The 22,412-nt window shown below is 39.3% G+C and overlaps 1 protein-coding gene across 1 annotated transcript; it reads right to left on the reverse strand.

Moving 5' to 3' along the window:
• Nucleotides 1-3,212: 3,212 nt before the first annotated feature.
• LOC131426240 (uncharacterized) lies at nucleotides 3,213-17,478 on the reverse strand. Its single transcript, XM_058588827.1, has 5 exons — nucleotides 16,812-17,478; nucleotides 10,558-10,755; nucleotides 10,439-10,496; nucleotides 9,906-10,373; nucleotides 3,213-4,592 (listed from the first exon to the last, which is right to left on the reverse strand). Exons 1-5 carry the CDS (start codon nucleotides 16,833-16,835, stop codon nucleotides 4,396-4,398), a joined length of 945 nt encoding a protein of 314 aa, XP_058444810.1. The 5' UTR covers nucleotides 16,836-17,478; the 3' UTR covers nucleotides 3,213-4,395.
• Between the last annotated feature and the right edge of the window lie 4,934 nt (nucleotides 17,479-22,412).

Here is a 22,412-nt window from a genome sequence, read left to right on the forward strand (position 1 = left end):
AGAAATAACATTAACAGTAAATATTATATAGCGTTATCGGAGCGTTTGAAGGCTAAAACCGACCGCATATGGCAACGATAAAAATTTTCCTTCATTAAGACAACGCACCGTGTCACAAGTCGATCAAAACAATGGCAAAACTACATGAATAGAAACTTCGAATTGCTCCCACATCCACCGTATTCGCCAGATTTGGCTCCCAGCGACTACTGGCTATTCGCAGATCTGAAAAAAAAAAATGCTCGCCGGTAGGAAATTTCGCACGAATGAAGAGGTTATCGCTAAAATTGGAGAGGCGCTGGAATGATTGCGTTACTCTCAATGGAGATTACATTAATGAATAAAGTTAATTTCGAACCAAAAAAATCGTGGACTTTTCAGCCCATATGTTAAATTCTGAAACTGAATTCAAGAATTAAGTTCTAAAACTAAATTCAGGAATTCAGGTTAAAAGTTCAGAGCTAAAATGTTGTTTCACAATCTATAGCTTAAATTTGATCTACACAGTTCGAAAAATTCTTGTGATTTTACATCTTATCAGATGCACATAAATGGAGCAAAACATTAGATCACAACGCACACCAGTTAGCCGACTGAGCCACAGATGCGCATATCTGCTTGGCGGGTAAATCGTGCATATAAGTTCATACAGTCTAGCCGAGTTCTAATTACACTAGGATCAGGTAAATTTCTGTACGATGCAATATTACATCATTTGAGAAGTTAAGTAGTTATGAATTGTATCGTTAGTAAAATTATGTCAGCTGTAAAATTCATTATTTCTTTCTGTGCAGATTTCACTTGGCGAATGGCCGAAGGTTAAAACCGGTTATAAATGAACAATATTAATAATAATTGTTCCAGAATTCTAAGGTTGAATTCCTGAATCGGAATTCTGGATACTGGATTCTTGGAATATGGAATTCTTCATTTTGAGTGGAAGGAACTCAAATTTTAAGTTAAACTCACTTAAATTTTGAAAAAAAAAATATTTTTCTTATTTTGAGTAAAAAATAATCAAATTTTGACAGCTTCGTCCCTTAACTCAAAAATGAGTCGATAGATGGTAACTCAAATTTAGAGTACGTGCACTTTTTATGAATTTGAGTGGTGTGTCATTCAATTTTGGGTTATGTTCAATGAGGTTAGCGGAGACGTTGTTATGATTCCAATTGAACTGTCAAAAGCGTGTTTACAACATGAAATAGTACACAAATGCTTTATCACAGATAAACTCAAGTTAGAGTGGTCTGCGATTTCTTATGTATCATTTGCAGAGCTTAAAATTGTCACGCATTCTCAATGAAAGAAACCATTCCAGCCATCACATTTTCAATGTTTTACCGACGACACGACCTGCCACTCGTCTATCAAAACTGTATCGTAAATTTAACTACCCCTCAGTAACTGGAAATGTCAAATCGGAAACGCCAATGATTTTTTTTAAACTGGCAGCACAAGTTGATATATTTATTGATTTTGAATAACAGTCACCATAACCTTGGTTACTGCATATCGAAGGCAAGATGAATGTAAACAAAATAAATTTCAGATCGGTTATTATATTACGGAACATTTTAATGGATTTACCTGACTCGAGCGGAATGTAAAAATTGAGGAGTATGAGTTATGTCTTTTATAAAGCCAAGTTCAAAATTCAGATCTTGACATGAAACCGTTGTGTGAGAAGGAAGACATGGAAATGACCGACAACGAGCTGAGCGAGGCTAGTGCTCTGCGGTACCTGCATAACGTACGGTAAAATGATTTCTTTGTGGAATTCCACTAGTAATCCTCGAATAGTGGTCAACAAGGTGAAATACTGTTTCCACTTCTGCGCAATCAACCGACACAAAACAATTTTGACACCGGTATATTACACCAAATCCTACTGCCCAGAAAAGCTAGCAGTTGAAGTGTACGGATGAATCGCTGGAAGCAGATCATGGTCCTCGTTCGTTGGTTTCATCCATAGATTCGATTAAATTCCGAAAATCAAGTTCATTTGAATGCATTTCTGCTTGATTTGGACAAAGTTTAACACTAATAGAAATATTCCACCGCTTTCAAAACATGTTTATTTATTTTGGGGTTCCTTGGTAACTAGTCCATAGCAACTTAAACAGTGTTGCTCGAGAAGATTATTTTTATCATTTACAAGGGGTCGCTAGATTTGTGGTAACTGGCGGTGAATCGTTAGCGAACAGTTTTAATGCTGATTTTTCTTCGGAGTGCCTGGTCGTGTCGTCGGTTTTACTGTCTCATTTGTAAATGACCGACACCAGAACAAACGAAGAGATACGAAGCATTTTCGTTTCTCATCGAAAAAATGAGAGAGCATAATTACCAACGTCACTCTTTCCTCTGTGACAAGACGAAACTAAACTAACGTCTTCAGGTAGCAACAGCAGAATTTCAATTCTCATTCTTTCATCGATGTATTGAAAATATGTGACGCTTGGCTATAAAAAGTGACTAAAATATAGTTTAGTTTAGTTTTCAGTCGAAAGTTTCGGGTATCATTTCATGCAAAGAGTTGAGTGATAAACGTGGAAACCGCTTGGTAAATAATAGAAGAGAAAGTAAACAAAGAGAAACTGTCACTTGCTTATACGCCCTTTTGAAAAATTAGCCGAGAGTTTCAGTTTTAGAAGCAAAACAACAAGCGTTTGATCGCTTAATGCGTCGTAACTATGACAATGTTTGTTTATGCTGGAAAAAAATTTGAAGTTACAATATGAACTATATTGAGTATTTATGCTGCATATCCATTGATTCCTAAAATAAGAGAGCAAAAATAACTTAGAATTTATTTAGTTTGTTGTCTCATCCCATGAAGCATTAAAGTCAATGGAAGCAACAAATCATTTTGAGCCGAATGTATACATATGATTGCATCCTTTCCAATTCGCATTGCTTCCATGGTATTTTAACGGAGCTTGTCTAACAGAGGGTCAATAAAATTACACTATTATTAATCCTACTAGTTCACGATTACTGACCTAAATTTTTTCAATGTATTTTTCAATTGTATGGAACATTGCAATCTCGAGTTTATCTTTGATATAGCCCCAAAACGATCACGTTCGTAACAAAATTGTGCATAAAAATGAATAAACTTCAAATTATTCCGTGCTACTTGTTATGATATTACGAACATATTTATATTATGGTAAGAGAACTGTTCGGACTAAACTGACAACAAACACTAGCCGTTATCAACTCAGCTTTATTACACACTGTTATTTTACACACATACAGTTTACAACTTGGAACTTGTTGTTAGGTTTTTTGTTATCGTGTCGATGCGCTATCTTTGTATCCGGATCAACAAAACAATTGTGTCTGTAAACTAATTTGCATGGTGGTTGACGTTGCAACATTGTTTACCACAGAGATGGACCTTATCGGGTATCGAATGAAGTTGTAACAAAACTGATAACAGGGCAATTAGGCGGAAATGCGACAGTAATATTGTCAACACTGATTTAATACAGCATTCTAACTTTAAAAGGTAGAGGAGGGTTTTAAGGTCTTTTCACTTGAAACTAAAACTTTTGCTGTCAGCACGGGAAATAATTAAAAATGGACTTGTTAATAGAGTTTTCCTTCTCAATTGTAGTATTGACAATAGTATTGCCTTCTGTAAACGCCCTGAGCTATGTCTTTGTGTATGTGTGTGTAGTGTCGGAAAAGTTGCAATTTTGCAAAATGTGATTGTTTTTTTATGGGTGTGTTTCGGATGAGCCATCTACCGATTCCGTCCACTTATACATAAAGAATCAGTTACTCTAGATATGTGAAAATGATTGATCTTACATTCTTACATTCTAATAGTCACTACCTACAAAACTGAGTAAAAATTGTATGAATGGGTTTTCCGTTATACACTGGCTGGTCCTAATCTACGGTGAATAGCTCTTCGCTCAGCCGCAGATTTTTGCGGCGGGATCTGTACAGTGTCATTTGGATTCAAAGTTTGTGCTTCATATCATACGTCTTTTTTTTCTTCTAGGGGTCCTCCGATTGCTCACAGCATCAGAGTTCTATCAGTCATTTTACTATCGTTTCACTTAATATTTTCTCAAAGTGTAGATAGCTTCTGTAAACGCACCTAAAAATGGTTCTACATTCGAAGTTGGTCTGTCATTGATTATCTCTTTGAACTGATACTGAAAAGCATAAATTTTAGGTCGCGAAATTTCAATCATAGCACATATCGGTAATAATAACCAATGGAACTATATACCTATATATTACTAGAGTTTATAAGTTGAAAGAATAAAATGATAACTATTTTCTCAGTAAGGCCTACAGGTACAGCGTGGCGTTTGTATACACACATGTATGCAGTAAACGACGACGACGAAACGTTCCATTCCTGGGGGAGGGCATCTAGTCGTTGTTAGAAGATTTGGAAGGTATAACTCGAGCTCGCAACATGGCAACTAATTTGGAAGCAAGCGGCGTACTGGTTGTCGCGGGTTGTTGCTGGTGAGACTGAGGCTTAGGCTGAGCTTTGGCTTGCTGTGTCGATGATTGGGTTGCGACTGCTGTGTCCGTGTTACCATCCTGTGGACCATCTCCCGAATCTGCAATGGAATATTTTGTCGATAGAGATTATTTTCCTGAGTATGGAACGATGTTCAATGGAACGATGAATTCAGAGATTCTAGAATTTAGAGCCCAGAGCTCGAGAGTCTAGATGACAGAATGTTGACTGCTGAGTCCACATTCCAGTGTCCAGAGTATAGGGTTTTGAGTAAAGAGTCAGAGGCTTGAATCAATAGATAAGAACCCTGACTTCAGAGCCCAGAATTGAAAGTCTGGCACTCTATCAAGCGTCCAGAATTTAGCATCCCAAATCAAATGTAGTACAGAGTACAAATTCTAGAGTCCAGACTGCAGGATGCAGAGTCCTCAAGCTCAGACTTACAGATAAGAAATCGGCACCCGAATTTCAGAGCCCAGAAACGAAAATCTGGTATCCAGCGTTCAGAATTGGCAATCTTAAATATAGCATCCAAGTAATATCTAAATATTATAAAATCTGAATCCACTTTCCAAATTTTTGAACTTTTAACGCAAAGTCCCGAGCTCAGCGACCAGAGTCGTCCAGTCGTCCAGAGTTCACAACCAAGAGTCCTGGGAACCAGAACCCATACTACAGGGCCCAAAATCGAAAGTTCAACGTACCGAAGCCAATATTTGAACACAGTGCTTCAAATCTAGAATTTATTTGTTAAGATTCTAGAGTCCTGAACCCAGACACTAGAAAACTGAATCCAAGTTCCAGAGCCTAGAATCAAAGGTCTTCTACCCAGCGGCCAGTGTTCGGGGTGTAAACATGTTACGTTCTAGTCGTAGAGTACAGGGTCTAGTCCAAAATAGAAAGCAAAGTCGCAATCTAAAATTCCGGATTCGAGCGCTCAGTCCAGAGTTAAGAAACCAGAATGCGAATCGAATATCCAAAGTCTAGAACTTCGAACGCAGGGTCTTGAGTGGAGAGCCTCGATTTCACAGCATAGCGTCCAGAGTTCATAATACTGAATCCAGAGTTTATAGCTCAGAAGCCGGAGTCTAAAGTCCAGCCTCTAGAGTCTAGAGTTTTGAACGCAGGGTCTAGGAGGCCCCATTTTCGCAGCCTAACGTTTAGAATGATCAATCCGGTGCTTAGAGTCCAGAACGCAGAGACCAAATTCCAGAGTCTAGATTTTGGACCGCAGAGTCTAGTGTACAAGCTTTCGACTCCATAGCCCAGTGTCCAGAGCTCAGAATAATGAGTCCGGAGCTCAGAGTCCAAATTCTAGACTTTTGCAGATTCTGAACGCAGCGTCCAGAGTCCAGACCATCGACTCCATAGACCAGCTCCATCTCTTCGACTCCATAGCCCAGCGTCCAGAGTTCATAATGCAGAATCCGGAGCTAAGAGTCCTGGGTCGAAAGTTTTGAATGCAGGGTCCAGAGTCCAAACCTTTGATTTCTTAGCACAGTGTCCAGAGCTCAGAATGCAGAATCCGGAGCTCAGAGTCCATAATGCAGAGCCCTGAAACTAAAGTTTTGAACGCAGGGTCTAAAACGCTCCATTTTCTCAGCCTAACGTCTAGAGTTTAGAGTAGTGAATCTGGAGCTCAGACGCGATAATTCCAGTCTAGATAATATACCGCAGAGTACAGAGTCCATACTTTCGACTCCATACCTCAGTGTACAGAACTCAGAATGCTGAATCTAGAACGCAGCGTTCTGAATACTGAACACGGAGCTCAGAGTCCAGCACGCAGCGTTCAGAATGCTGAATCCGTAACTCATAGTCCAAAATCCAGCGCCTAGAGTCGAGAGTTATGAACCCTGGATTCCGATTCCAGACCTTCGACTCCATAGACCAGTGTGTCCAGAGTTCAGATTGCTGAATCCAGAGCTCGGAGTCCAGAATGCAGAGCCCAAACTCCAGAATTCAGTGTTTTGAGCACAAAATTCAGAGTCCAGATCATCGACTCCATAGCCCTGTGTCCAGAGTTTAGAATGCTGAATCCAGAGCTCAGAACCCAGAATGCAGAATCTAAACGCCAGAGTTCTGGGTCTAGAGTTTAAAACGCTGGATTCAGAGTCCAGACCTACGACTTCAAAATGCAGAGTCTAAAGTATAGAGTCCTGGGTCTAGAGTTTTGAGTGCAGTGTCCAGAGTTCAGACCTTCGATTCCATAGCACAGTGTTTAGAATCCAGAACGCAGCGCTCAGAGTTTTGCACACCGAATTGAGAGTCCAGAATGAAGAATCCGGAGCTCAGGGTCCAGTTTGCAGGGTGTAAACTCCAGAGTCCTGGGTCTAGAGTTTTGAACGCAGGGTTTAAAAGGTCCCACTTTCTCAGCCTAGCGTGCAGAGCTCAGAGTCCAGAACTCAGACACCAAATTCTAGAGTCTAGATTTTTGACCGCCGAGTTTAGAGTCCATAGTTCGACTCCATAGCCCAGCGTCCAATGTTCAGAATGATGAATCCGAAGCTTAGAGTTCAGTACACAGACTCTAAGGTCCGGAGCTCAGATTTTCGCCCAGTGTTCAGAGCTCAGAATACTGTGTTCAGAGCTCAGAGTCCAGAACGCAGCGTTCAGAATGCTGAATCCGTAACTCAGAGTCCAAAGTCCAGCGTCCAGAGTCTAGAGCTTTGAGCGCTGGATTCAGAGTCCTGCTTCTAGAGTTTTGAACGCAGGGTCCAGAGTCCAGACCATCGACTCCATAGCCTAGCGTCCAGAGTTCATGATGCAGAATACGTAGCTCAATGTCCAGAATGCAGAGTCTAAACTCCAGGGACTTGGGTCTAGAGTGTTGAACGCTGGGTCTAAATGGCCCCATATTCTCAGCCTAGTGTCCAGAGTTAAGAATGATAAATCCAGAGCTCAGAGTCTAGAACGCAGCATTCTGAATGCTGGATCCGGAGCTCAGAGTCCGAAATCCAGCGTCTAGATTCTAGAGTTATGAACGCTGTATTCAGAGTCCAGTGTTTAGAGTTTTGAATGCAGAGTCCAGATTTCAGACTTTCGACTTCATAGTCCAGCGTCTAGAGTTCAGAATGCAAAATCCAGAGCCCAGAATGCAGAATTTAAACGCAAGATTCCTGGGTCTAGAGTTTTGAACGCAGGGTTTAAAAGGCCCCACTTTCTCAGTCTAGCATCCAGAACTCAGAATGATATTTCCGGAGCTCAGAGTCCAGAACGCAAAGACCCAATTCTAGAGTCTAGATTTTTGACCGCCGAGTTTAGAGTTCAGAGTTCGACTCCATAGCCCAGCGTCCAATGTTCAGAATGATGAATCCGAAGCTTAGAGTTCAGTACACAGACTCTAAGGTCCGGAGCTCAAATTTTCGCCCAGTGTTCAGAGCTCAAAATGCTGTGTTCAGAGCTCACAGTCCAGAACGTAGCGTTCAGAATGCTGAATCCGTAACTCAGAGTCCAAAGTCCAGCGTCCAGAGTCTAGAGCTTTGAGCGCTGGATTCAGAGTCCTGCTTCTAGAGTTTTGAACGCAGGATCCGGAGTCTAGACCATCGACTCCATAGCCTAGCGTCCAGAGTTCATGATGCAGAATACGTAGCTCAATGTCCAGCATGCAGAGTCTAAATTCCAGGGACTTGGGTCTAGAGTGTTGAACGCTGGGTCTAAATTGCCCTATTTTCTCAGCCTAGCGTCCTAGAGTTGAGAATGATGAATCTTGAACTAAGAGTCCAGAACGCAGAGTCCAAGGTACAGATTTTCGACTCCATAGTCCAGTGTCTAGAGCTTATATCACTAAACCCAGAGCTCAGAGTCCAGAACGCAGCATTCAGAATGCTGAATCCGGAGCTCAGAGCTCAGAGTCCGAAATCCAGTGTCTAGAGTTTAGAGTTATGAACGCTGTATTGAGAGTCCAGCGTTTAGAGTTTTGAATGCAGAGTCCAGATTCCAGACCTTCGACTCCATAGCCTTGCGTCCAGAGTTCAGAATGCAGAATATGTAGTTTAAAGTCCAGAACGCAGAGTCTAAACTCAAGGGTAGTAGGACTAGAGTTTTGAACGATGGATTCGGAGCCCAGACCTTCGACTCCATAGCCCAGAGTCCAAAGTTCAGAATACTGAATCTATAGTTTAGAGTCTAGAACGCAGCGTTCAGAATGCTAATTCCGGAGCTGAGTCCAAAGTCCAGCGTCCAGAGTCTAGAGCTTTGAGCACAGAATACAGAGTCCAGACTTTTGACTTCATAGCCCAGCTTCCAGAGTTTAGAAAGCAACATCCGCAGCTAAGAGTCCAGAATGCAGAGTCTATGCATCAGAGTCCTGGGTCGATCGTTATGAACGCAGGGTCCAGAGTCCAGACCTTCTACTCCGTATCCCAGTGTCCAAAGTTCAGAATTCTGAATCCTGAGCTCTGAGTCCAGAATGCAGAGTTTAAACGTCAGAGGCCTGAGTCTAGAGTTTTGAACGCAGAGTTCAGAGTCCAGACCTTGCAGAATCCGGAGGTCAAAAACTCCGTAGCTTCCATAATTCAGAATTTGAAATCGAAACTGAGAGTCCAAGGTCCAAGGTCCAGTGTCCATAGTTTAGAGTTTTGAACACAGGATTCTGAGTTCAGACCTCCGACTTTATGGTCATGCGTTTATAGTTCAGAATGCTGAATTCGGAGCCTAGATTTCAGCACGCAGAGTCCAAATTCCAGATTTCAGATTTTTGACCGCAGACTCCAAGGTCTAGAGTGTAAAGTCCAGACATCCGACTCCATAGCCCAGTGTTCAGAGTTCAGAATGCAGGCTCCGGAGCTCAGAGTCCAGCATTGCAGAGTCTAAACTCCAGATTTCAGAGTTTTGGACACAGAATTCAGAGTCCAGACCTTCGACTCCATACACCTACGTCCAGAGCACCCTGAGTTTACAGTACTGCGATCAGAATTCTAAAATGCAGAGCTGAAAACCTAGTGTCACAACTAGAACCCAGATTCCATGGCGCAGAATCAATAGTCTAGTTTCCAATGTCGGCTCAGCTGTAAAAACAAAATCTGACGCATAAACCCCTTCCAAGTTAGGACTCGTTTGTAATTACCTTTACGACCTAAACGTACGGGGACTAAATATTCAAGTCCAGAAGGCAGCGTTCGAAAGTAAAATTCTACAACCAGTGAATCGAACGTATAGAGCACAGTGTTCAAAGTTCAAAATTTAGATTCCAAGTCCTCTGTCCAGAACTCCAAGCCCGGAACGCAAGATATAAAGCGGAGCCTTGAGTTTCCAACGCTGAGACTAGAGTTCAGTGTCCAAACCTCATCGTCCAGAATGCACGCTGTCGTCCAGAATGCACTCTGAGTGTCGAACTCAGAGACAACACAGAATGAAAATTTTGGGATTTGCAATCTAGATTCTTATTAGTAGAGTAAATTCCTACACTCACCATCGCCATTCTCATCATCCTCGATGTTCAAATTGGAAATATCGGACAGCGACAGATCCTTTTCCTCTTCCTCCAACAGTAGACTGGAGTACGAGTGCGATGTGTTATTATCGGTTGCTGACTGGGACGGGGGTAGTTGATCCGATTGGTCGGTAGTACTGTGACAGTTGATGTGATTCAGCACTTTTTCGTTGAGCAGTTCCTCGTCGCTGACACTGCTACTCACGTTCGAGTAGTCTAGAAAGGAACTGCAATTTGAGGACTGTTCACTGTCGCTGCTGCAGATCATGACAACCTCGTCGATGTCGATGTCCCCATCCGAATTGGACGACGATGTACTGCAGTTGAAATTGTAATTCTCGTCACTCTCTCCGGACTGCTGCTCGGTTCCAACTTCCGAAGCAAGTTTCGACAGGATATGAGGATAAAAGTCACGGGCCGTACTGTTATTCGGTTCATACTGTAGAACTGGAAAGACGTGGGACATAACAGATTGAATTGATTATCGCATTTACCCCAAACAGCTGACTTACTCAATTTGCAATACTTTAGAGCATTCACGTAATCACGCAACATCACCGCCGAGAGAAACTGAAAACAAAAACCGTTCGTTTAATCAATGGCTTTCACAGAAATTAGAATCAATGCTCACCTCCGCCAACAGCTCGGTCGGTGCTGAAATGCTCTCATCGGCATCCGTGTACTCGGAAAGGCTCTGGCTAAGGTCATCGTTCGAGGGTGATTGAATGATTAGGGTTTCCGTCGGTCCGGCAACCGTGTGATGATCAACCGTTGGAGTGGTGGCCGGATTGCTCAATAGCGTGTTACCGTTCGCTTCGTCCAGATAGGCCTGCCGAGGAATTAAACATATTATTTTATGCAGGTAAACGTAACGTCATTTGGCAGATTGCCACCGGGTATGCCACTGCAAGTACTGAGCTACTGACACGGTGCAAAGAGGTGTGCTATTGCGGGAAAATATGAATTAATTATAGGGTTTCCTATGTTCATAAGTTTCACTGATTCAATGCTTTGTTTATAACTTCTTCTGGAAACTTATGTCGTTTTCGCTTGATGCTAAACCTAACCTAGTTTTCACTCTAACTGCTGTCAAACCGTTTGTTTGAAGCTAGTTTCGAACCTAGTTTCAACGTTGTTGAACTGAAAATCGAGTCAGTTTCGAGCCTGGTTGTCATATCAGGTTTGCTCAAACCCCCGTTGCTAAGTGCGAAATCAACATAGTTTCGTGAAAAGTGTTTGTTTGATGAAACTACCCTGGGTCAGTTTCAGTTTTCTCAAGCGAAAACGACATTAAAGAAATTTGCATTTAGTTTGATAAATGTTCAAGCAGCAAACGAGTATGCAAAATAATAATTTAGGAACATCGGCATGAAACTTAACATTAAAAAATACGCCTAAAACATCCTTGGTTAGTAGAAGATAAAGAAAATTTTAATTCTTTTTTGAAATCATCCATCTACAATATATTTAGGCTGTGGACCATCTCGCGAATTAGTTTTCCTTTTAGTTAAAAATTTGACACTCGAGCGCTTATTTGGATGTAGTCGAAAATAACCCTGCTCGAAAGCATAATATATTATGGTTATTTTTTGACAGATCGATGGTTATTTTTCGACACTGAAAAAAATCTTGAAGATGAATTCCAATTTCAGACCTTTAGTAAAAAATTTTTGTATGTAATTTCTTTTTATACTATCAGTCAAAAAAAAATTCCCCCATAGAAAGTTTCAATACATTGTCAAACGAAGTAAGTTTATCTCAAACCACTTGATATCATTATATTTTCAGTGCAAAAAAAAAACACACAACTTTCCATCCCTCAAACTTTTAAGTGGGCCGGAGTTTTAGTTAAATTTAAGGAGTGTATCGAAAATAAGCTATCCACACATTTTTCTTTCAAATTATGATAAAAAACGATATTTTATTCAAACTAAAAATTGATCCTTTATTGTACGAGGTTAAACTTGAGCATAATGCAAACCGGATGAAATTTAAGTTATTCCTTCACGAATTTTCGAACTTGTGTTGCATCGCATTTTTGGACGCTTGAGCCCAAATTTTTTTGAACTCCTACATGTTCCCAGCTGCCTTACCAGTCTTCTTGAAGACCCTCTTCACGATTGCCCAGTAACGTTCGATGGGTCGAAGCTGAGGGCAATTTAGCGGATTGATATTTTTCTCAACGAAATTTATACCCTTTTCCGCAAGAGTGGATTTGGTATAACACATGGATCAATAAGTCCCGAGACTAAAGCAGAGACGGCGCTTGTAGTAAACCAGTAACCACGTCTTTCTAGAGAACTAACCTTTGCTTGAAACGGGTCAAAATTTTAAGTCGATCCGACCAGATACAGCTTAGTTATCGAGGTTGGAGTAAAGTCGTTTTGTAGTTTGTTTGAAAAATGAAAAAAAAAACGAGTTTCGTGTTTTGATAAAACATTGTTTTTTAATGAGTAAGAACACCGTGCAAGCGAAACAATGGATTGAAAAATGTTATCCGGACTCTTGTCCATCAAAAGCAACGATTTGTCGGTGGTTCGCCGAGTTTAAATATGGTCGTACCGACACAAATGACGCGGAACGCTCGGGTTGACCTGTGGAAGCCGTTACACCGGAAAATGTGAGTGAAGTGACAAAAATTATGATAAAAGATCGTAAAGTGAAGCTCCGTGAGATTGCTGAGATGACACAGATATCATATGGAAGTGTATTTACTATCCTTCATGAAAAATTGAGCATGAAAAAGGTTATTTCCAAGTGGGTGCCGCGATTGCTTTCGATGAAACAAAATGCACCCTGCACAAGTCGATGAAAACAATGGCGAAATTGAACGAATTGGGCTTTGATCTGCTTCCCCACCCCCATACTCGCCAGATTTAGCCCCCAGTGACTACTGGCTCTTTGCTGATCTTAAAAAAATGCTCCAGGGAAAAAGATTTGGCTCAAATGAGGAGGTCATCGCTGAAACTGAAGCTTATTTTGAAGCGAAAGATATTTTTTTTTATAAATATGGTATTGAAAAATTGGAAAAACGTTGGAACCATTGTTTCCCCATGAAAGGTGATTATGTTGATGAATAAAAAAAATTTTGCAAAAAAAATGTTTTTTCCATTGTTAGTCTCGGGACTTATTGATCCATGTGTTAGTGAGCCGACGCTAAATCCGCCCAAAACAGTGGAGGTGTACTATGCTTCTTATATAAAGGCAGCAATCTCTTCTAGAGACACTCAGATCGATAGATTTCTGCATTTATAGTTCCGGTAGTGTAAAAACTGGTTGACTTCAAACCGCAGGAACATATTGCTTGCCATACCAGTACCTTTCGACCGAATTTCTCCACTTGAATCGACCTGTCCGCATCGCTCAGATCCTCTCCAACGAAGACAGTAAAGTATTGTGGACCTGGAAGGGTTTTTGAGTCCTCCTTTACATAAGTCTCATCGTCCATTAAAACGCATGCATCCGGACACTGCAAAAGACGCGAATACAATTTCCGGGCCCTTGTTGTTGCTCGCTTCTACTGTTCTACACTTTGTTTCGAGATTTTCTGCTTCTTGTAGGTGTTCAGGGGATTTCGTCTCTTGATTCGCTGGAACATTCCGACACTCGTTCCTGCTTTTTTGGCCAAATCACGTATTGACATTGATTTGTACTTCATGATTAGAGATACCGCTTCGCCAATTTCGCATAGCAATACCCTTCTCACTTAGCCATGTGTTCAGAACCTTAATTTTCACTTCCTTTTCAATTCGTGACATTTTGAAAACGCAGAATTTCAAACGCACAAACAATTAAACAAACGAAAGCTGGCAGCCAAACGCACAGCATGCTGTCATCTGAGTATAAAAACCCATAACAAATACATGCGTACAACACAAATGTATGTGGATAGCTTATTTTCGATACACACCTTAACTACTCGATAGGAAATAACTGCTGGACTGTCAAATTGTAACTAAAAGTTTAAATAATTCGCGAAATGGTCCACGGCATAAGAATAGAAACCAAAATAAAAAACCTGTTTTAACCCACCAGTGCCATTAACAATTAACGAGTAATCGAAGCAAGTTTCATATTGGACATTTTAAATAACTATCTCCAGAACCGGAATCTGAAGTCTGTTAAAGTTGCAGGAACTTTTTATGGCCAGCAAATAGCTAGGCTCACAAGTTCAAATAGTTTTACAATCCGTTTGGAAAAATGTCGTTCTTTCTTGTGTCGTCAACTACATGAAGGTTAGATATTTCTAACTTTCATCACCCTGGAAGTTGGAGCCGGATAAAATTTAATCGCATTCAATTCGATCGATTCAGTCACGGTTAGTTTGTTTGGTTATAGGCTAATAAGACCTGCATACTGGAAGAAATTACTGGCTATATTTGAGGAAATGGTTCCATTTTAAATTTCCACTAACAATAAATTCAATTTAAAAATATGCTATTGTGAAAGTTTCTTTATTATTAATTTATTGGCGGACTCAACCTTTTTAAAGTTATTCATCGACTTTCTGAATACTGATTACAGAGACAAAGTCTTTGTTTTAACAATATGTAGTTGTTTGGCTCAACTCTCATGTTCCATTTCGATTAAACCAATTATTAACGAACCTAGCGAAATCCTGCACTCCTGTTAGTTTTGTATATGAAATTCTAGCTAAACAGGGAATTCTTTTTTAATCAGATGTGTGAAACATATTTTATGATTCGATTTTTAATTAATGGATACAATTTGTTTCTGCCTCAGCACCGTGTTCAACAGACATTCGTGCCTCCGCCGTGTTTCTAATTTCTTCGAAGCGGTTAAAAACTCGGACTCATGATTGGCCGATGGACTCGGTTGGGTTTTCCAAACCGATGTTGGTTTTCGTTTTCTTTTCCTGTTTGTACAAAATCGAATACCACACGCTGTGTGCTTCGTTCGTATAGGCGGTGTTGTGTTTTTAGTTCTTCCGTACTGATACGCTTTATAAAATGCTATGAAATTTTTTAACACTCATAACCCTGTATTTTTGGAGCCGGAAGTCGGATAAGAATGAAATTCATGAATTCCGTATGGAATCATAAGACCTTTTATTAGAAAGTAATAGGTCAAGCCATCGCTGGGAAAGTGTTCGATTTGGAGTTTGTGAACAATATTTCCGGTGCTTCCGGAACCGGACGCTGCCGACTGATATAGACGAAGTCGATTTGCTTGGCCATCAACTGACAAGGCCTATCGATTGGAATTTTGATTTGAGCCCAGTTCTCAAATATGTTTTTTGGTTTTGCATCACCGCTCTGTACAATTGTTTGAAATTTTCAACACTCTCCATCCTGTTTCTATGGAATCGGAAATCGGATCGGGATGAACTTCGGGAACGTTACATACACACATAAACACACAGACATTTTGCGAACTCAACGAACTTAGTGGAATGGTTTACGGGTATTTGTTAATTTACCCATTTTTGTGCCAACATATTTTACTGTGTGCACATATGTTTGCCCTTTGGGGCGTTATATCAGCGGAACGCGTTCACGCATAGCCTCATTTCTCGAAAGAACAATGTATGGAACATTTGTAGAACTAATTTGATACTATTATTTTTCCGAATGAAGTATGTTGATACGTTAAGGTGTTTAGGAGTTATGCAATGTTTTTGAGTTTTTTGAAGGTATTTTTAAAACTAATTTAAATAAGTTAAAAAAATAACATCCTTCCAATTTTCTCTTAAATTTTTACTTATATTATGACCTTTCAGGAACCGCATAGGATACATTTTTATCGATCTGGCATCTAATGAATATTAATATTTGAAGCTTGACTAGTTTTTGATGAAAAAACAATCATAACTTTTACTGGTAGCTCATATGAAAAAGCTTGGTTGAGCAAAATTATGCGAAATGATTATTTTAACAACTTTTCTGAAGACAACTTTTCCGTAGAACGTTTCACAAAAAAGTTAGAACAAAAAAAGTGATTTTTCAGGAGCCACCCTACTTTTACTCGGGAAAATTGATGTAACTCAATCAAATGAAGAGCTAGAGAGGTGCTTTTTTCAACAAAGTAGCTCAAAATAAAATTTCCTGCAACTTTAGAGTACAACAAAATCATTTTTGAGTTCAATTAAGAAAGTTAGATATCAGATTTCAATCTAAATGAGGTCCACCCTAGTATTTTGCCCCGGGCGCAACGTTTTGAGGGAGGTCGTCAAACCAATGCTCGGGGCCCTCGTCCAAGCGAGCTCTCCGGAGATTGAGTTTTTTTTGCTGCTACCAACGATGGGGGCGGCAAATCTTATTTTGATCCAACTGTCAACTGGCAACTGTTTCAAAAATATTTTTTTCCTTAAATCAACCTCGGCTAGAATTTGTTGTAGTGTGTTCGACTCAATATTTCGTTCTCATGTGCTGTAATCTTATTAAATTTCTGGTGTCAGAATGTTATCTACAAAAAGAACTAGTTAAGTTAAGGATAGTTCAATTTCCGATCATTCTATTATTTTTCAAGATATTCTACTGTAGTTTTTAGTAAAAACATAATCGGTGCATTCGACCGCGACATATTATCAAACAAATAAATTAATAAAAATGTAGGTTTCTATTAATTACGCATATTTGCTAGTGTTCAACCAACAATTCGTTCGATTAGTTATTTAATTTGTGTACAGCACAACAAAAAAACAGCACGATCGTAAAGTATCAACATTAACACAGTAAGCTAGCAACTGTTTCCAGGGTTTCGGCACGAACTTCGATTTTTTGTTGTTGTATCCATGGAAAATACACATATTCCTAACAGCATACAGACGAAAGCAAACGGCTACTCAGCTCGAAACACAAATTATGCACATGCATAATCGATAACAAAAAAAAAACAAGAAATTTTCCAGGAGCAAGCAATTACCGTATTGACGATGAGCCTTGACATCGTAAAAGTAAAGTTTTTTTTCTTATAACAATTTCCACCCACTAGCGTTGGTGATTTTTGCCGGAAAACTTTGTGAACCGACCAGGAGCAATGCTGCAGGTGCGAAAGCGGAAGCCTTGGGCGAAAGCGTTTCAGTAAGGAGTCAGAGACAACGAAAAAAAGCTGCCTAGCGAAGATTTATGGCCGTTTTCGGCAGTGCAGATATGTGCGGTGGAACCAATTTATGAAAAACCGTACTCCGTAGCTGTATTGTTTGATATTGATTGTTCGGCTGAAAAGCACATTCACCACGTTTCACCACTTGAATCACCTCGCTAGTTGTAATTATGTATGATATGCGATTTATTATTGTAGGTAGGAGCAAACTACTACGCAAAACAGCAAAAATCGCGACAGTGCTGCGTGCAAAGAAAGCGACGGGACGTTTCTGTTTGCCGATGCGAGAAAATACGCATCGATGGTGGAAAACTCCGAGGAAAACAACGATGTGTAGGAGTGTGTGTGTGTAAGCTGATGGTAAGGATATTGTACTAGCACAATGAAAAAATGTCATCTGATGTAATATTTGAAGGGAAGTAAAGCGTCGCGACGCTTCCAGTTTATTCGTTGACACGACTGGAGTGCTTTTTAAGTTCATTTATTTTATTTGTACTGAACATTGGGGATTGTTAAATATCTATTTTACTTTCTTAGGATTTCAACTCACCTTTACAAAACTTTATCTTTCAAATTCAGCTTTCAACCGGAGGAAACATCAAAGGTCCAAGAGCGGGTTAGGTAAGTATACCAGCGAGAACTCCCAACAGGTCCAGCAACAGGTAACCAGGTAAGTATTCCAGCAGGCTTTCGGAATGAACATTTTAAAGGAAAAACTAAACTATACGGTTTAACGGTCAAACTGAGAATGCCAGCATCCGAAATCTTCTAACTTTATTTTAGCTCTTTTGACAGTTCTTGAAAGTGAACTAATTTCAAATTATACACTGAACTAAAAGATTGTACAAAAACTAACATCTATACACAACAGGGATATATGGAACCATTTTCCAATACCGGTCTGTAACACTTCGATTTTTACTTACTCAACAATTTAAAGTTATTCTGTTTAACAGATTGAGTTATTCAAAATTTCTGTCAAATAGCTCTCCAAATGGTTGCTCGGAAGATTTAAATTGAGCCACAGAGAAAATAAATAAAAATTAACCTCTAAGTATCATAACGAGAACAGTACAGATTTTCAATTCATGAGATATTTTTGAGAAATCGATCGATTCCACTTCTAACTCTTTGGGTCGCTACTTTCGGAATTTCTGGAACAGTTAATTCGAAACCAATGGGATCAACAGAGCAATCGATTCTTCCTTTTGTGTTGAGTATCAAATTGTTATTTCTAGCCGACCAAAACCTCTAGAGTCCGTAGTCGGATTTGAATGAAATGCAATAGCAGGCATTTTACTACCCCATATACTACCTTTCATTTGAAGGGGCTGGGGTTCAATAGTTGATTCATAGTACCTACTATCTTTCTTTCATCGGGCAGATCCAACCTAGAGGTCGTGTGGAATCCGGCGGCAAAAAAAAGTAGGCAAGAGTAGATCCACTGGGTTTCTGTTTCCATGTTGTAAAAGGCCACAATTGCAGGAGTTTCTCTCTACCTACTATGTTATCAGAACACTGAGAGAATTTTTTATCTATTCCATCGACCCATTAAGAATAGTCTAATCTAATTGGTACTGTTTGGATGAGAGTAGCTACAGAGCATAAAGTTTAATTGTGAAACAAACCGAGAATCACTTAGTCTAACCATTGTCTCACTTTATCATTATCGTAGCACCTCAGCTTAGGACTAATTGGCCGTCGATTGAAATGACTCCATATTTATCTATCAGTATCAGGCTTTCTAGAAATTGAGTAAAAAATTAGAGGTTTAAAAACTTGAAAAAAAATTTTTCGTCGGAAATTTAAAAAAAAAATTTCGTTAGAAATTTACCCATGCATTTCGGTAACTACTGTGACCAAAAAGTAGTAAGACTTTTGAATTATATTTCGCACGGAAGCCTTTTTTTTCCTTCCTTTTGGCACAGACCGAGCCGATCCATATAGAAACCTTATTCGTCAAAATATTTTTTTCTATGTTGGTATGACTGTCAGTGACATCTGTGCCAAATGTTACGTCAGAATATTCATTAGTTTTTAGTATACGTCTGCCTTTCTAAAGTATGAAAAGTGCAGACGGCGATTTTTACAATGAATAAAATTATTCAACAAAGAAATTTCATTTAATTTTGTGTGCGGGGGGAGGATTACTTTGAGGGGGACGAAATAGATTTGGAAGAATAAATAAAGAATTTTGAAATTATGAACAAAGTCTTCCTATTTTTTGCCCTCAATACCATTGATATCAGTGTAGGTGATTGCCGAAAATTTGACAGAAGCTGCTCGATATTTATCAATATTGTATACAACATTTTCAATCCGGTGAAGATGCTACAAGAACTCGAGTCTCTCAATGCATGAACCGCGGCAGAATTTTTCTACATTTCCTCGCTCCACTTCATACTCTGAGTATTTCACGACCCTTAAAAAATTACAGTCCGATAATGATTGGTGCTGTGTGGAATTTACCAAGAAAGAATCGCAAGTTGACAATTATCGCAGAAAATCAAATCGATGATTCGACTTCTTATACTAGGTTGCAATATTTCAAAACCCTTGTGTGGAGCATTCACAGACATTTTCATAGACACAACTTATACAAAGGATATATGCACATAGTTAGAATAAGCGGCAATAGTAAAATGATTCTATCGCAATTGTCAACTGCCTGTATAGAATCGGATCGCGGAACGAGAATAAGCGACCGTTTGTTGCTTCAGAGAGGATCCCCACAGCAGTGTTATAACCTTTGATTCTCAGAAATGTCATCGAGAGAAATTCGCTCTTGCACTGGTGTCGATTCTATGTTAAATGAACCATGCCGGTTTTTTGTTGCTGCGATGATATCCGTCTCTCTTTGATGGCACTGATTGAATCGTGTGAAGAGTTGCTAGTGAGCGTTCTTTGATACGATAAAAGCCATCCTTGGTTGATATATTTTAACTCAATCATTTATCAATTTTTAATTCACGCTTTCCTAAATCTGTATTTCTTGTAAAACATACGCAACCTGTATGTACAGAATATGGCTCACAAAATTATCTGAAAAAAAACTGTCACTTATTACATCAATACCGTCGTCCAGGGGTATGAGAAAGGCAAACACCCGTTATGAGTTTTCGTCTTTGATGCTCGTTGATAGCACACACTTAAAAAAAATAATTTTGAACTGAAATTTGCTTGTGCTTTTCAATATAATGAAATATCGATATACTTTTGGATGCGATTTTTTTATTTAACTTATTTCGTATCAACGATGCAATAGAAGGAATCCGCGCGCTGCACGTCGAGCGAATCTGTCAGTAAAGTCATCATTAAAACCGCTTCGACGTTGCAACTGAGACAGCCAAGGATGCCGCAAAAACAAGGACCCGTCACTTTGAAATGCTCTGTAGGACATTTAGTTTTCCCTAACAATTTGAATACATTTAGTGGGCCATTGTCAGTCTGTGAGTGATTTCAGAAATCTGTGTCATTTTTAAAATCTGTGCAACATATTTAGAATCTGTGAAGCTCAGATTAATCTGTGAACCTGGCATTTCTGAAGATAGCAATTTGTTTTCTACTGCCATAAGCTTAAACCACTGGAGCCTCTACTGAAGGTGTGCATACAAGGTCTCACAGAGCCAAACGTGACAGAGAGAACAACAAACTCAGAGCTGAACTGAGTAATTACCTCTCGTCTTGAATTATGTGCACGAAAATGACACTGCGACAAGAGATACTTCAAATTTCAAGTTAGATGTATATAAGATGTGTGTCAATTAGAGATGAGCAAACCGGTTCGTTTTAAAGAACCCCTCAGAACTTGATAGATCTATCAAAAGAATTAGCTCTTAACAATAATCATTAACTATTATGTAATTTTGTCGTGAATACGACTTACTTTACTATGGGGTGCCTTTTCAAAATTTACCCTCTGAGAGAGTGATAAGTTTTTGATCGTGAATATCTCTTGTTGTATCTAACGAATCAAGATAATTTTTGCTACATGTCATCGGGAATATGATCATAATTTTATGATAAAATTTTCAGTTGTGTGACATAATCTCAAATAATTCAAAATTGAACTTTTCTGAAATGTTTGGTATGAACGAGTATCAAAGAGGATAATTCATAAGGCGCGTTTGCCTTTCTCGTATTTTTAAAGCTCATAGCTCAGTGCTCTGTGAAGGGATTCATATACGCCCTTATTCTGAATAACGACGTATTGATTTTTCGATCGAATGTGGTTCGATCGAATCATAGCTACCTTTGATTTTGCTAGCGTTATGGGGAATACAAATGAAATACGAGCGAAATAACGATACGACGTTATTCAGAATAAGGGCGATAATCTAACTACCAATAGAATCGAAATTTTTCAACTTAAACGTGTATAGCAAAAGCATTGAAGTATTTCAATAGTACACTATTAAAAAACCTGTCTCATTTGACCCATGTCAACACCAGCCAATCAGAACGCGTTCTGAGGAAGTGAACAAAATATCTGCTGCTGTACAACAAATCGTTCGAGAAAAATGTTCCGAAAAGTGGTGAATATCGTAGAGAGTTCCTCAATTTGGTCCTTCTGAATTCTAGAATCGAATCCCTACAGCATATTGATAGTTGATTTCAATAAATTATGCAAATCCTAAATGAAATAATCGATATTAAAATTCCATATGCTACTATTTTTATAGCCGCTAGGACCGCCCATTAGTGAAAAAGCTTCAAACGAAATCAGGTAAAAACAAGCCTCTCAACAAAAATTGAATCAGTTTGGATTCTATCGCCACTGCGAGCAGATGTGTTTTGTGTCGTCTACACAACTAGTTTCGCTTTCGACAAGAGCGATTACGTCACCGCTGCCAGTCATTAGCATTGGTGAAAAAACAACGGTGGAGAGTATTACACAAAATCAGCCGTTCTAATGGCTCTAAAAGTTTTCTAAAGAACTATTAGGATATGTTGTTCGCAAATCGAAGGTAATTATCCTCAGTTTAGTGCAAATCAAGAACAGTTTGGTTAGATTTGTACACTTTTCGCTGTGTGAAATTCACAGTAATCGAGATCAAGTGAAGCCTTCTTTTTTGCGAAAAATTTGAAAAAGAGAAATGCTTGTATAAATCATACAATTGATCAACTAATTGATATTCGGAAGTGTTAAGGAACATTTCAGTTGTTTTCGTATTCACGACATCCAGATATGTCTCTGACATTACCCACCCGCCTTTTTTATATGCAACTTTGTGGTAAAAGTTAAAGCCTGCTATCTTTCCAAAATACGCAGTTAATATGTATACTCTTTTGAAGAACTGGACAACGAAACATACGTGCTCGAAAATCTTAAACAGCTTCTGGATCTGGAACGCCATTACCAGAGCATTTCTGGACACGGAAGATATTCAAAATTTCCGATGCAGTATTAGATTTGGCAGG

This window comes from Malaya genurostris, chromosome 1 (assembly GCF_030247185.1).
Source record: "Malaya genurostris strain Urasoe2022 chromosome 1, Malgen_1.1, whole genome shotgun sequence".
In the NCBI taxonomy this organism is placed as follows: domain Eukaryota; kingdom Metazoa; phylum Arthropoda; class Insecta; order Diptera; family Culicidae; genus Malaya; species Malaya genurostris.

Excerpts from the sequence above, each read along its gene's own strand:
- LOC131426240 (XM_058588827.1), bottom strand. The coding sequence starts at position 16,835 with ATGTCAAGGCTCATCGTCAATACG. Across the intron at positions 10,756-16,811 it reads CAAGGCTCATCGTCAATACG|GCCTATCTGGACGAAGCGAA; the intron begins GTAATTGCTTGC and ends ATTCCTCGGCAG. Across the intron at positions 4,593-9,905 it reads GGATGATGAGAATGGCGATG|ATTCGGGAGATGGTCCACAG; the intron begins GTGAGTGTAGGA and ends ATTCCATTGCAG.